The sequence below is a fragment of the Notechis scutatus genome, chromosome 5, assembly GCF_049901735.1.
Source record: "Notechis scutatus isolate UNSWTSFEM ecotype Mainland chromosome 5, rNotScu1.2, whole genome shotgun sequence".
Lineage (NCBI taxonomy): Eukaryota > Metazoa > Chordata > Lepidosauria > Squamata > Elapidae > Notechis > Notechis scutatus.
Window position 1 is genome coordinate 72,775,917 of NC_142013.1, and position 15,282 is coordinate 72,791,198.

The following is a 15,282-nucleotide window of genomic DNA, read 5'->3' on the forward strand; positions in this document are numbered from 1 at the left end:
TCACCCCATCCAATAATACAACAGCATATTGTTTTCCTAAGTATTTTTCTGGAAGATAGACACCGTTTTTATAAGAAAGGTGGAGCACAATTCAGAAAATAATGGAAGCCAAAACAATAAATTCTGAAGAATGACCAACTGTGCATAATAGCTTGGTGGAAAGAATCCACAGAGTGAATCTATGTTTCATGGTCAGATCTCATATACAGCTATCAAAATATTATCTTCTAGTGTAGTGTCACTTAAACTGGAATGATTGAGCAGTTATGTGAGGTTATCCATTAAGAATAACAAGGTTTTTTAAACCTTCCATTGCTTTGTATAACAAAGAGTCTCTTATAGAAATCAATGTGGTTTCTTTCCTGCGAGGAATGTCTGCAGGAAAGCTGACCTCAGTGAACGCTAAATGTTATTAAGGCAAAGACTTATCTGGAACATTATACCTAAATGGGATTATTGAGAACAGAGAATTCTAGCTAACTTCAGTTCACAGCTTCCCCTGCAGAAGTTTTTCAACTCAGTTTTTCAAATGAAAGTGTTTTTCATTTGAAAAAAAAATGCATTATGTCAACCATGTCATTATGGTTTTTCAATATTAGACCCATGTTTTGGATTTAGGACAAGGGACTTTTGCAGACATAACAGGAACACACTTTAGGTCAAGCAAACTGGACTCTTTTCTCCATTTTTTGCTTAAAATTCTACAATAAAGTATGTTTGATCTCAGAGGCTGTACAAGTACTCTTGATTTAGTGATCACGATTGGGACTGGCAGCTGTCTTGTTAAGCAAAGTAGTTGCTAAATGGGAAATCACGTGACTGTGACTGTTCTTTCCTTTTTCCTACTTCCCCATTCTTTGGAATGCTCACCCTGGTGCTGGTATAATTATAAGAAGGGAATTAATGTTTGCATTTATGTTCATGGAGAAGAATGAAATACAAGAGAGGAAACAAGCACATAAGGGGAATACACATCAAAAACAATACAATGATGTTGGTAGCTCAGAGTGCATTATGCAAACAGCCTGGTATGCTGCCCTTTGTGTGTTTGCTTCTTCTCTTGTGATCTCTTCTTCTCTAATCTTACTGCTCTGTGAGGAATAAAAAGAAACAAGTGATTTCTATAGGTAATCTCTCTTATGCATGATCCATTCTCCTCCTGCATGGGGAGAGAAAAAACACAGGTCAGGCAAGGACAACATAAAATGATTGTAATTGGACCCTGTGACTGATGGACAGGTTGCCAATGCAGTCCTTGGCCATAAAGTTATTTTTCAGCATCCTTTTAACTTCAAACAATTGATGAACAAGGCGGTTCTTAGTGAGGGCTTCCTGTACAAATTACCATACTAGAAAATTAGAAGAAATTCTGCTTCAATCTTTATTAGTTCACACCCCACATTATACTAATTACTCATAGAAAATGTAAAATGATTTATGGTAAAAAATAATTTGTAAGGCTCAAGCAGCTAAATTTTGTTGAGTATACATTGCTTTCTAAATGAAAAGTTTAGACTGGTCACCTTATCAGAGCATTTTCAAATCTCACTCCACTCCATAACAGCAAAAGGAGATGGAACTCATGTTCCTCTTTCAAGTTGGGTCTTTTGTTTTTAATGTCCTTTGGGCACCACACTCTATTGTGACCTGGAGATAACTACTCATCTGCAGTGGAAGATGGGAAGCATAAGTATTCCAGCACCTATAAACTTTTCTCTTTGAATTGTTATCATATCTAATGGATATTATACAAGTTGTAAAAGTTGGCATGTGAGTTTTCCTTCCTAAACTTTCCTTTCTAAACTTTCTAATATATCTTTAAAACTAAAGTCTTGTTTTATTCATCATATGAAAACAGGTCTAGGAGCATATTGACTGGAGAGCAGGATAACTGTAAAATAAAGAAAGTATTTCCTATTTTCTATTACCTTAGCCAATGGCAAAAATAATATCACTTCTATTCAGGAAACAATGAAATTCTCTGAGCTGGAGAAAGTATTCAGTGATACCGAACACACTCTATTTACATATATTATTTTGATACTATACTGTTCCATACTTTTTTATAATATAAGAAACAGCAAAGCTACCTGCTGTAAATAAAGAACATTTCAAAAAAACCAAGAAGCTCCCCAAAAGAAAATAACATTTAACAGATTACATGTCAGTGATTTCATTTACATTATGTTGTTCAGTATGTAGCATTAATAAAGTAATTTCTCCCAACATTTTCTTCAATATTCTCCCAGTTCCAGAGTTTTGAAAGGAAAATTCCAAATAATCTAAGAAAATGTAATATTAATTTATTTCAGACATGCCTTTGTTTTCTTATTGGATCTTCCTATAAATGTGAAGAAACTTGTTCACAAAAACCTACTTCATCCAAAATCACAAAGGTCTTAAAATTCACAGTTCTTCAACATCTGGAAAAATAGCTTATTCTAAAAATATCTTCACCTGTTTATAGACCCTTGGGAGATGCAGAGGGAAACATCTTGCCTACTAATTGGAGAACAGTTTGACCCTATTGGTCCTAAAGAAGTAGACAGGAACCTCTCTGTACTGTCAATGCAACTAGCTGCTCATTAGATCCTTGTCCCTCCTGGTTGATGAAAACCTCTAGGATAATGACCAACAGGTAGGTTCATGCAGTAATAAATTCCTCACTGTGAGAGGTGACATTCCTGGGAAATTTTAAGAAGGTTCTGGTTTCTTCTCTCTTTAAAAAAACCACCACTTGATCCCACCTGCTTGAACAATGTTCTTCCAGTTTCCCCACTTCCCTTTTTAGGGAAGGTAGTAGAAAAGATGATTCAGAGGATTCTGGATGAAATGAATTTCCTTGAACCCTTTCAGTCAGTATTCAATCAGCTATGGGACACAAATGGCACTTATGGACAATCTCTGGTGAGAAACAAGATGGGGGTAATGCAACCATTCTTGCTCTTCTTGACCTCTCAGTGGCCATCAATACCACTGTATTCTTTTAGATTGGCTTCGTGAGTTGGGGATGAGCAGCACAATTTTAAATTGGATCAGTTCTTTCTCTAAGGTCTTTACAACTTTACAACTTTCTCCAAGGTCGATCCCAATTGGTCTTGTTAAGGAATGAGAGATCCAACCCTCTAACGTTCACTTGTGGCATTCCACCAGGCTTGGTACTTTCTCCTCTCCTAGTTAACAGATATATGAAACCATTGGATGATATCATTTGTAACCATGGTTTGATATATCATCAATATGCCGATGATACTGAGCTTTCCATCTGCTGATCTGAGTGATACTATCTCTGTCCTCTGTAGGCTGAATGGGAGTCAACAGACTTTGACTGAACCCTGGCCTTGGGTGCATGGAGCCTTGGGATCCGAGTTTTTGTCATCTCTGGTTCTGGCAGAGATGCATTTCTCCATTCAGGTCCAGTTTACAACTTGGGGATTCTCCTTGGAGGTTTCTCCTGGACTCAAAAAGCAGGTGACAAATGTGACTAGGAGAGTTTTTGTACAGCTTTAGTTTGTGCACCAGCTGTGACCATTTTGAATCTTGACTCCCTGCACTCAGTTACTCAAGCCCTGATCATATCTCATCTGGACTACTGCAATGTGCTCTACATGGGGCTACTCTTGAAATCCATTTTAGAATAGAATGAGCTGGAAGGGACCTTGGAGGTCTTCTAGTCCAGCCCCCTGCTCAAGCAGGAGAACCTATACCATTTTAGATAAATAATTGTCTAGACTCTTCTTAAAAACATCCAGTGATGGAGCACCCATGATTCCTGAAGGCAAGTTGTTCCACTGGTTAATTGTTCTCACTGTTAGGAAGTTTCTCCTTAATTCCAAATTGTTTCTGTCTTTGATTAGTTTCCAACCATTGTTTCTTGTCCTGCCCTTTGGTGCTTTGGAGAATAATTTGACCCCCGCTTCTTAGTGGCAGCCCCTCAAATACTGGAATACTGCTATCATAATTCTTCTTTTCTTTAGGTTAGACTTCTTTTCTTTAGACTTCCATTCGGAAGCTTCAACTGGTACAAAGTGCAGCAATGAGAGCAATCTTTGGAGCCCTTAGCTCATATTATACCTCTGCTCCCCAAACTATACTGGCTACCAATCTGCTTCCAAGTGCTTTTCAAGGTGTTGGTTATAACCTTTAAAGCCCTTAATGGCACAGGTCCAGGCTACCTGATGAATCATTTCGTCCTGCTAAGATTAGTCCATCCTACTTGGGCCAGCAGAGAGAGCCCATCAGTCAAAAAACTCAGACTGTAAGGATTCAAAAGAAGAGCCTTCTCTGCTGCAGCATCCATCTTTGGAACATCCTGCCCTCCATTCTGCTTCTAACCAGCTGTCCTTCCATGAGAGCCTAAAGACTTGACTCTGCCAATTGACCTGAAGATCCAATGGGGAAGTTCTACTGTGGAGCTGGCTGCTAGATTGATAGCAGACTTTACACCTTCCCCCCACTCAGCTCAACACTTGTCCATCTTTTTTATTAGTCATATTGAAGCTTTTTCTTTGTTTTCTTTTTCTTTGTTTATTTTATTGTTCTATTATCTTGCTTATGTTTTGTTTAAACTTCCTTTTTATTTCTTCTTTTTTTATAGTTGTTAGCTGCCTAGAATAGGCCCATGGTGAGATAGGTAGCAAATAGATTTAATAAGAAAGACAAAAAAAAAGTCTGGATTCTGGCAGTACCTGACATGACAGTACCTGGAGACAGCAGAAGAGAAGAGAAAGGCACTTTCTGCATTGAACTTAACGCTAAGCATGCTTAGAAAAAAATACGCCTTTGAATTGGTTCATTAAGAAAACAAAGTTAATTTAGAGAAGATAAACAAGTCCCTTTCATTTATTTTAGTACTAAACTAATGAAAAGATAGAACTAATAATCACTGCAGTGCTGTTACAATTTTAAGGAAAAGAAAGAATAAGGAAAAGTAAAACTTAGAAGGGCCTTTGCACATTCTATGTCTTCTGAAAAAAACAGAGTATTAAAGAGAATACTACAAATACCGTGTTTCTCATATAATAAGGCTGGGTCTTACTTCTTTTTGAGCCCTGAAAAAATGGCTAGGCCATCTTTTTTGGGGGGGACTTAATTCCACCCCCCTTGCATCTTCGGGCGGGCGGCGACGGCTTGGATGTTGACCTCGGCGTTGGTGGGGCACTTCGTATCGGGGACAATGCAGGCAGCACCATATCCGGGTGTGCAACAAAAGTACTTCCTAACGGCAAGCCCAACCACCATTCCCCCCCATTTCGCATGTTTTAATATAGGCCTTAATTTGGGGGGAGGGGCTTAATTTCATTTCATGCCCATAAAACATGCTGGGACTTCCTATTGGGGGAGGCCATATTGTTGGAGAAACAGGGTAGATGATACAATATTTAACACCATTGGTAAAACAGACTTGGCTTCATTTTGTCCAGACCTGTGCTATGCAACATTATATAATCTTGCCAACAGTTCTTTGAAGAACGCTTTTCACATATACACAGAACAGCAAATAAACATCCAATAAATGACATGGTATGAGGCTGAGAACATAAGCTTTCTTTTAAAAAAATAAATAAATGTCAAGGCTGTTCTCTGCACCAGATGTGTCTCTTACTAACATTCCATTTGAATGAGCCAGGGCAAATGTACTGCTTATCCTCTCAGGAGGCCAGAATGCATTTGTGCGAAATATGAGAAGAATGCCTAATATTGGAACATACGCTCTGAATCTTCAATAAGTTTTTATAATAGGGCTCTCTTTTACTTCACTTAAAATGGTGCAAACAAGAAATATCCTCCTTTGCAATTCATTATAAAATAAGCAAGAAAATTCAACTTTCCTATACTTGGGCATATATAGATGTACTTTGATTTCAAAGCTCGAGCAGGATCTATAGAAATGAATACATAACCTGATGCTAAATTTATTAGGATTCTAGTATACTATTAATTCAATTTCACATATATGAAGTTGTCATCATCACTTTAGCCATTGTCTCTCCACTGCAGGCTGATGAAAGCCTCTTCCGCATGTTTCCAACCTATATAAAGCCCTGAGCTTTCTTTTGCCAATTGGACCCGCAATACTTGCTGAGGTTGTCAATCTGTCTTGTTTTATATATGAAGTAAACATGTATAAATGTTAGAGCTCAATAAAAAACTAGCAAAACCCAATTGCTATGTTATCCTAGTAATATGATCCAAATTTATGAACATTATTTTGGAAGGCTTAGGCATCAAGAATATACTGAAATTAAATCCTGAAATTAGAGAAGACAATATTTTCAATCAATCAATATTTTAAAACTAATGTATTCATACATTTTTTATCATCTCACTACTGCATAATTCTCATACTTTGTGTGTACAGCAGTCAAGAGATTTTATGGTAAGATATATAGACATATACACAAAGAGTACCTTCCCTTCCTCCTTACTGCTTTTTCCCCCAAGAACCGATATTGAATAGACATCTTTTATTTACTAACTGGATTTCTACTTGAACTAATGCACAAGACTAACAGCTCTTTAAATTAAAACACAAAATGTGAACTATGAATTAAAATTAATAAGATTAACAGTTCAAGATGTAAAAGTTCATTTTTACAGATTTTTCCAACTGCCAATATATTGGGACCAAACACAGTTCCTGAGGGAATACACTGCAGTACAGAAGAAATTTCTCTCTTGTGGCAAATAAGCAAGCCTGTGTCAACTTGCAGTTCAGAAGGTCTTTTCTTGCGGATCTTCATGATTCTTATCATGAAAGATGATTCTAAATAATTTGGCCTCTTTTAATTGTTAATAGCTTAAATTGTACCTTAAAAGCAACTGCCAACTAGTGTTTAGTAGTCAGTCAGTCTCCATAAGTTAAACTTGCCTAACTGCTACATTTTATACCAACTGCAACTTCCAATTCGCTTTTCTAGCTAGCCCAACACAGAGCAAAAGAAAAGATGGTTTTTAATCAAGGTGTGGGTAACCGTGGCCCCAAATGACTAACTGAAGAAATACAGCAACTAGCTTTGATTATAAAAATGTGCTTCTCACCAGCACCACAATTATTAACTTCACCTCTTTCTACTCCTTCTTAAACAAGTAGAAGAATAAAATCAAGCAAAACCCACAACATGCTATACCAATAAATGACATAATGTGCTTAGTACAATAAAGTTCTATTAGCTCTTGGGTATAGCCTGGATATCTAAAACAAATACAGAAGAACAATGTAAATGTGTGGATTATGAATTCAAATTCAAAATGCAGTGGAAAGAAATGCAAGATTCACAAATTGCATACACTGTTACCAAAATTAAACAACAGAAGGCTTAATGTCACTTCAGAAGAAATTTATTCCATTGCGTATTATGTTAATGCTGTCTAAAATAGTGAAATCGGAAAACTGTTCAACATGTAAATAATTTTAAAAGCACCATCTATTAACATAATTTGAACTTTGTATCTGGTTGGACTAAGACTCCAGCCTGATGTTTTCTTCCTCTCTTTTCATTCTTCATTAGGCTATGTGAAAATACAAGCTTTTTTACTAATACAACTGAGCATAGTACTACTGTCTTAAATTCTGATTGCTACAAATGTGGAAGCATATTCTTTCTGTCTTTTTCAGTTTTGACCCATAGAGAAGTCATTCAGTTTTAATCAGGATACATATACAATATTTTGTGGATAAAATCTAAAGCAAATTATATTTACCTAAAATCATTAGAAACAATTTTATAAACCTGATTAATCTACTTTAGCAATGTAATAGTAAGCTTTACCTAATCACAATTGAACCCAAAAGAATCTGTTGTTAAATGAGTCATTTGTTGTAAATTTTGCCCCACTTTATGACCTTTCTTGCCCCAGTTGTTAAGTGAATCACTGCAGCTGTTACATCAGTGGCACAGTTCTTAAGTGAATCTGACTGTCAGGGTTCCAAGTAATACACCCATAGTAAATAGAACTTCAAGCAGGTGAATTCCTCAAAGAACAATTTTATTGGGTATATCATATTGGGACAGGCTGATGAAAACCGACTCTGAATGCTCCCACGGTTTTCAACTAATTAAAAGTAAAAGTTTTCCTCCTTTCCCAAAGAATCAGTCACATGAACCAATCAAAATACCACCCGATTGCCTGGTAACTTCATTCTCCTTTCTCCAACCACCTGGGAGAATATCCTTGGTTCCCAGGAGAAAGTATTTTGTTTTGGCTATAAACCCCAACTATCTCTACTCCCCACTATCCCTCAGCTTCAGTGTAGCAACACTGAGCCTCAAAATGGCCTCAAATCAGGTCAGCTTCATGGCTGACACTGACTTCCCCATTGACTTTGCTTGTCAGAAGGTTGCAAAAGGTGACCAGAAGACCCCAGGACATTGCAACCGTGAACCAGTTGCCAGGTGTCCAAAGTTTGATCACATCACCTTAGGGACACTACAATGGTCATAAGTGTGGGGAACGGTCATAAGTCACTTTTTTCAATGCTGCTGTAACTTTGAACTATCACTAAATGAACTGTTGTAAGTCAAGGACAATCTGTATATATCAAAAGTAGATTAAACAAAGGAATATACTAACAAAAAATATGCAAGAGCATATTTATCATGGTGACCCTGTCTGCTGATGGAGAACAAAAATAATGACTTTTTATATTACTTTATCCTGGAAATTCATTTTTTCCAATAAAACCAATAACTGGGGACAAAATGAATAGTTCTATTCCCTATTGTTTTTTTTTATAGTTAGACGCTAGCCTAGAAACCAGGAATGTAACTTCAACTTAAATGTACAGTAGGAAGTGAAAATGTATGAACTGTACAACTTTGTTTTATGAAACCAAACCGAATCTAACCTAGCCTAACATTTTTTTTCTCTAGATACTTTTGTTGAATGCTCTAAAATTGACAATTTGTTCCAAGTTTATAAACCCCTGCCTGTTACTATAGGTTATTAATCTTGGTTGATGTGAATAAGAAAGAAGTAATTTGAAGATGTCTATCAATAAAATGGAGCACATATTGATAAAATGGTAAGGAAGGAAGTAATTAAGTACTGTAAGGTTAATATGTTGCCTCTCCACAGGAAATGATTTAACTTTACATTCAATTCCAGTTGACGGGGGGGAAAAACCTGATACATACAAGTAGTCCTGGGTTATAGCAAAAATTTTGTTCCATGACCCTGTACATTATTTTTTGGTCACAACTGATCATATGCATGCAGAGTTAGTTGCCACCATTCTTGTACATTATTCTATAAACGTCATATTTAATTCAAGAGCTAGAATCAATCAATATTAATTTTTCAAAACATGTACTTAATTTTTTTTTCAAGTAAATTTCCTTAAAAGCAATTATCTTCTTTGACACTTCTTTTTCTATAGCAACTTTCATCAAATTAATATTTCTTGTTTTAGTCTGGCTGGATGGGAATTCTAGAAACTGAAGTCCTAGCACAACTGAAGATTCCTATTTCCTTTCTGCAAGAGATGACTGCATGACCGGCATGTCTTCTAAGAAATATATTTAATACTGACCTAAAGCTTTGAAAAATGTGTCATGTTCATCACAATTTTCATCTTTGCATTATGCGGATGCCACATTTTTAGCATAGTGTTTCTCAAATGTGGCAATTTTAAGATCTGTGAACTGCAATTATCAGAATGATCCAGCCAACATGGCTCATTGGGTAATTCTAAAAGTTGAAGTGCATACAAATTTGCCAAGTTTGAGAAACACTGCTTTAGTGTATACAGGGAGTCTATGCTTGAAAGAAAATTGAGCAATTTTCTCTCAAACATTCAAATGTCTGCCAGTTTGAGGCTATTTCCCCACTAATGGTTTGTAGCATCCTATAAAATGCTGAGAGTTAAATATTGCTGCACCAAAAGAATAGTAAGGAGGACAGGTTTTACACCACCTTAATAATGGGTAATGCATCAATAGTATACATCGATAGAAGGAAAATTGTCTGAAATAATTTTCAAGATAGAGTGCATACCAAGGGTTTAAAGCATTCAAATAATTTTTCCTCTATCTTACATGTTAGCTAGTCTGGTAAAGGTCAAAACCGAACTAGGCATTTCTGACATTTTTCCTTACGTTGAAACAATGCTGTAATAAACAAAAGTATACTCACAAGAACATAATTGATGGGTTGAATTCATGATGTGATTCATCAAGGCATTTCCTTTAAATTCCAGGTCACAACAATTACATGGCCTAAACAGCAAGCCAACAACCTGATTATTATTCTTTCTTGCGCTGTTCCAATGGATTTTACCAGTATTTCTGCTTCAATACTGTCATTCCTTGGGTTACATTTCCATTCATCCAATGTCTGCACTAGATTTGCTAAAACTGCATACTTATCTAACCCTTACAACTATTTTCCTCTGTCCCTTCTATCAGCTGGAATGGTATGGAGAAATAATGTTACTTTACAATGTTTTGAAATGAAAATAGAAAATCAATGTCTAATCCCCAACTTGCCTTTGGGCAACCACATATACAACATCATGGAAAAACCATCAGGATGCTAGCATCCATCCATCTATCTAATCAATTATTTTTGCTTAGAGCACAATCGTTGTGGTGTTTTGTTTTTAAATTCTGACCTTCTGCAGAACAGTGTTTTACTCAATGAACAAAAGTGCCAAAATCATTATAAAACAATAGATTCCAAACAGCATTAGCAATGACATTCCAGGTGATATTTCTTGTTTACTTACGTAATCAAAGAAGCAGTCTCTTGAAGTTTTAATTTTTTTGCACAAAACCTCACATCTGCTCATAGCAGATGGCTCAGTTTTCAACTTGTTTCATATATACGATATATTGTATTTTTTCTGACTTTAAATGTTGCAAAGATAAAAACTCCTTGTGATTTTGAAAAGTGACTTTCAAAATATATGTAGGGAAGGGGGTAACATTTACCCCAAAATCTAATTTTAGAAAAGACTATCACTGATTTAATTGGAATAGTTTGGACAGAATAAATATGATACAATGGAATCTGAAAGTAGCGGGCATTAAACCTTTCCCTTTGCCATGAGTAGATCATTCTCTGATTGCTATGGAACTCTGTCTTACAAACTCCTACACATCAAGGAAAGCCCTATTAGATTCATACCAGTTCCTAATAGTTCTTATCAGTTTTCAGAGGGATTTTGGAAAGTTTCACAGGCAGCTCAGCTGAGACTCTGATTGCTCACTGTAATAAAGAGATGTCCAGAGCACTGGAACAGTATCTTCCTATTCAAAGATCCACTGCAGTCCCCTTATCAATGAGAAATTTAGGAGATGAAAGCAACAAAGGAAACTCTGTTGCTTCAATACCCAGCACTACTGGAAGAAAACACGAGTTTGACTGAAAACTGGTAGAAGCTCACGTTCAAGGCAATGGCAATTCAGAAGCCTTTTCAACTTTGAGGTGGGCCATTTGTACAAATCCCTTGATCTTTCAGCCACAAATAATTTGAATTAAACTAGAAACTTACATGTCCATGATAACAGGGTGACTCTCACCTAAGGAACAGCCAATTCACTTCCAATCCATATTATTTGAAAAATCAGAACAAAAATATGTCCCACAACAGATGTTTAGACTGATGGTTCTCCTAATGAGCACATAGTCCACAGCTTAAGAAAATGGTTGTTATTCATTTTTCAGAAAGGCAGCATAGTCCTTGAAATTTTACTTTCAGGCTTTGCTGCTTTTTTAATTGCAATATAGATGTGTAATAATAGTGCAACATACTCTACAGGCAGTTCTCAACTTACATATTTCATTTAGCGACCATTCAAAGTTACAATGGCACTGAAAAAATTATGATGGTGAATTATGATAGTTTTTCATACTTACAACCTTTGCAGCATCCCCATGACCATGTGATCAAAATTCAGATGCTTGGCAACTGGTTCATACTTATGACCGTTGCAGCATCCCGGAAACATGTGATCACTTTTTGCAAACTTCTGACAATGGGGAACCAAGATTCACTTAACAACCAGTTTACTAACTTATCAGTTGCAGTGATTCATTGGCAAAAAATCTTGTAAAATGGGGCAAAACTCATTTAACAAATTATCACTTAACAGCAGAAATTTTGGATTCAGTTGGCGTCGTAAGTCGGGGACTACCTGCAATATGTAATAATATAGTTCAGAGCTGAACTCCGTGCGCTGAACTTCATTAAAACAACATTAAAAAAAGATGTTGTTTCATTACCAAGCTAGTAGCATCAGCAGCAAGGGGCAGTTGTTAGCTATCTATATAATTTTTACAACATTTTAGTTAGATATAATGACAAATAAAAAGATGTGCTATATAAATACACTTCATCACCAACAATAGTATCCAAAGTAATAATCTATTAGATAGATAATAATACAACAAAGTTGAGACAATATTGATGGAGTATCCTATACTTTCTACAATGAAGAATATACTTATTTGTATTCTAAATGATCTTTCGCTTGGTCATTTTAATATATGACCAAAAATGATCAATATAAACACTTTACATTACATTTACAGTGACAGAGCCATGAAAGACTTAACATGGTTTCTTTCTTCATTTTCCTGATTGAACCAAGGAAGGAGAGCTTCAATAAAAAGGCTGGGTGCTTAAAATACAATGTAGAAATACAAATCAATTGAATTGAAAAGATATAAATTATAATAGAACTCCATGGTAGAACTTTAAGGTTTTCAACACAATGTATGTTTTATCATTAAATATTTATTTCATCCTATATATTTATTATAATCCTTCAAAAAAATTACATATTTCTCTAAATGGTAGCATATTCTTTAAATCTAATGAGCCACATTATTTCTTAATTTTAAGCACTGCTATTCTAGGAAGCTTCGTGAACTCTGTAGACATGACAGATGGTTTAATTACTACAGATAAGATAGATCCTCAAAATGGAAATTTATTATAAAGCTAGATTTCAAAATAATGGAGTAAGAGCATAAAATAATGATTTCAGTCTGCTATACAGGCAAAGCTCTCTTTTTGTTGTCAGTAAAGAGAAATACTTTCGGACCTATAAGCACATATGTTGCTGAAATTCAATATCACCAAAAGTTCTGGAAATGTCAGAACAGTGACAGAATCTTCTGTTCAGAACATCACAAATCACAGAATGATTTGCTTTGCCTCCAACTCTCAGATTTATTTTATTTATTAAATTTTTATATTGCAATTATTATTTTTATAAATAACAAGTAAACCTAATACTCCTTTTTACATATTTCCCCACAACAAGAAGCTTGTGAGGAAGATTGGGCTGAGAGACAGTGATTGGCCCAATCAGCCAGCTTTCATGCTTAAGTTAGGATTAGAATTCACTGTTTCCTGGTTTATTGGCCAGCACCTTAACCTATACTCCAAACTGGCTCTTACTTAAGAATGTTTGTTCTATGAGAAAAGTTGAGGAAGCTCACTTGAGAGTTCTTCTGTATGAACATAATTAAGTCTTTCTCCTAGGAAATTTTCAAGATATGAATAGGACTTTCATTTTACCATTTACCATTTACCATCAAGACTTTCATTTTACCATTCCAAAACATTAACCATTTTTCTTCTTTAACCATTCTTTGGTCATACAACTTGTATATTTTGTGCCATTTTCTTGCTACATGATCCACTTTCTTTTGATCATCAGTTCAGGGACTGATACCCAACATTTTCCTGTACAATTTGCTGGTACAATTCAGAATTCCATCAATGATAGCAAACCACCCTGGTCCAGAGGAAGCAAAGCATGAAACTACTGCTACCATGTTTCACAGATGAGATAAGGTTCTTATGCTGAAATGCAGAGTTTGCCCTCGCCAAACACAACAGTTTTCCTTCAAGCCGAAAAGTTCTATTTTGTTCTCATTTTTATTTTTATTTATTTGGTTTGTCAATTGCTTACAAGATAATAGGTATAAGTAAAAACATACATGGATACATATAAAAAAATAAAAGAAACAATAGGACAGGGACGGTAGGCACGTTGGTGCGCTTTTGCACACCCACTACAGACCTCTTAGGAAAGGGTTGAGGTCAATAGTAGACAGTCTAAGGTTAAAGTTTTTGGGGTTTGGGGAAGAAACCACAGAGCCAGGTAGAGTATTCAGACATCGACCACTCTGTTGCTGAAGTCATATTTCCTGCAATCAAGTTTGGTGCTTGAGTTTGTATCTGTTGCTAGCTCTTGTATTGTTATGGTTGAAGCTGAAGTATTCATTGACAGATAGAACATTGCAATGTATGATTTTATATACTATACTTAGATCAGACCGAAGGCGGCGTAGTTCTAGGTTGTCTAGGTCTAGAATTTCAAGTCTGGTGGCATAAGGTATTCTGCAACGAGTAGAGGAGTGAAGAACTCTTCTTGTGAAATATTTCTGGACTTTCTCAACTGTGTTAATATCAGATACATAATGTGGGTTCCAGACTGATGAGCTGTATTCAAGTATAGGTCTAGCAAATGTTTTGTATGCTCTAGTTAGTAGTGTGATATTACCAGAGAAAAAGCTACGTAAGATTAGGTTAACAACTCTTAATGCCTTTTTGGCTATGCAGTTACAGTGGGCTCTAGAACTTAGATCATTAGAGATGAGTATTCCAAGGTCCTTGACAGAGTTTGGATCATCAACAAGGTCTTGACTATTCAGCCTGTATTTTATTTTCTTATTTTTTTTGCCAATATGTAAGACAGAGCATTTATTTGTTGAGATTTGAAGTTGCCATTTGTTTGACCATTCTTGTACATAGTCCAGGTCTTTTTGATCTTGTCAAAATGTCAGAACATTCTTCCAATAACCTTCTGGTTTATCCCGGTGGGCTTTCACAGAGCCTGCAGTATTTTTCATAACATTAGCTATGGATTACACCAGGAGTCCCCAACTCCTTGATTGCAGAGAAGTATCAGTCCATAGCCCATTGGGAAGTGGGTCACATAAGGGACAGGTGAGCGCACAAAGCTTCATTTGTGCATTTACAGGATTAGGTTGAGCATTCAAACCCTTCCCCCCCACCACTACTGGTCTGTGCAGCCAAAAAGATTGAGGACCGCTGCATTACACCATACAATTATACAGTTAATAACTTAAATTAAATTTCTGCCAACAAACTGCACACTAGTAATATAATGTTTACTGTCACATTTATAACAGTTATAGTGTGACAACCACACTAGCTTTTACTTGAAGGCTGAGCAATGACTCAAAATAACAATTCTATCATTTTCTAGAGTTTCCTTTTTACAGATTGATCCTGAATCTCAG

At 35.9% G+C, this 15,282-nt stretch overlaps 1 protein-coding gene across 4 annotated transcripts in view; it reads right to left on the bottom strand.

Moving 5' to 3' along the window:
• FRMPD4 (FERM and PDZ domain containing 4) overlaps positions 1-15,282 on the bottom strand; it is a 196,949-nt gene that overhangs the window by 128,709 nt on the left and 52,958 nt on the right. Inside the window, exon 1 of one of the 4 annotated variants that reach the window (XM_087967029.1) lies at positions 10,135-10,402. The exons of the other annotated variants lie outside the window; for them this stretch is intronic. Within the exon in view, the coding sequence (XP_087823155.1) occupies positions 10,135-10,142 (8 nt within the window). The 5' untranslated portion in view covers positions 10,143-10,402. Of the gene's footprint in view, positions 1-10,134; positions 10,403-15,282 lie in introns of those variants that run through there. 4 annotated transcript variants of the gene reach the window in all.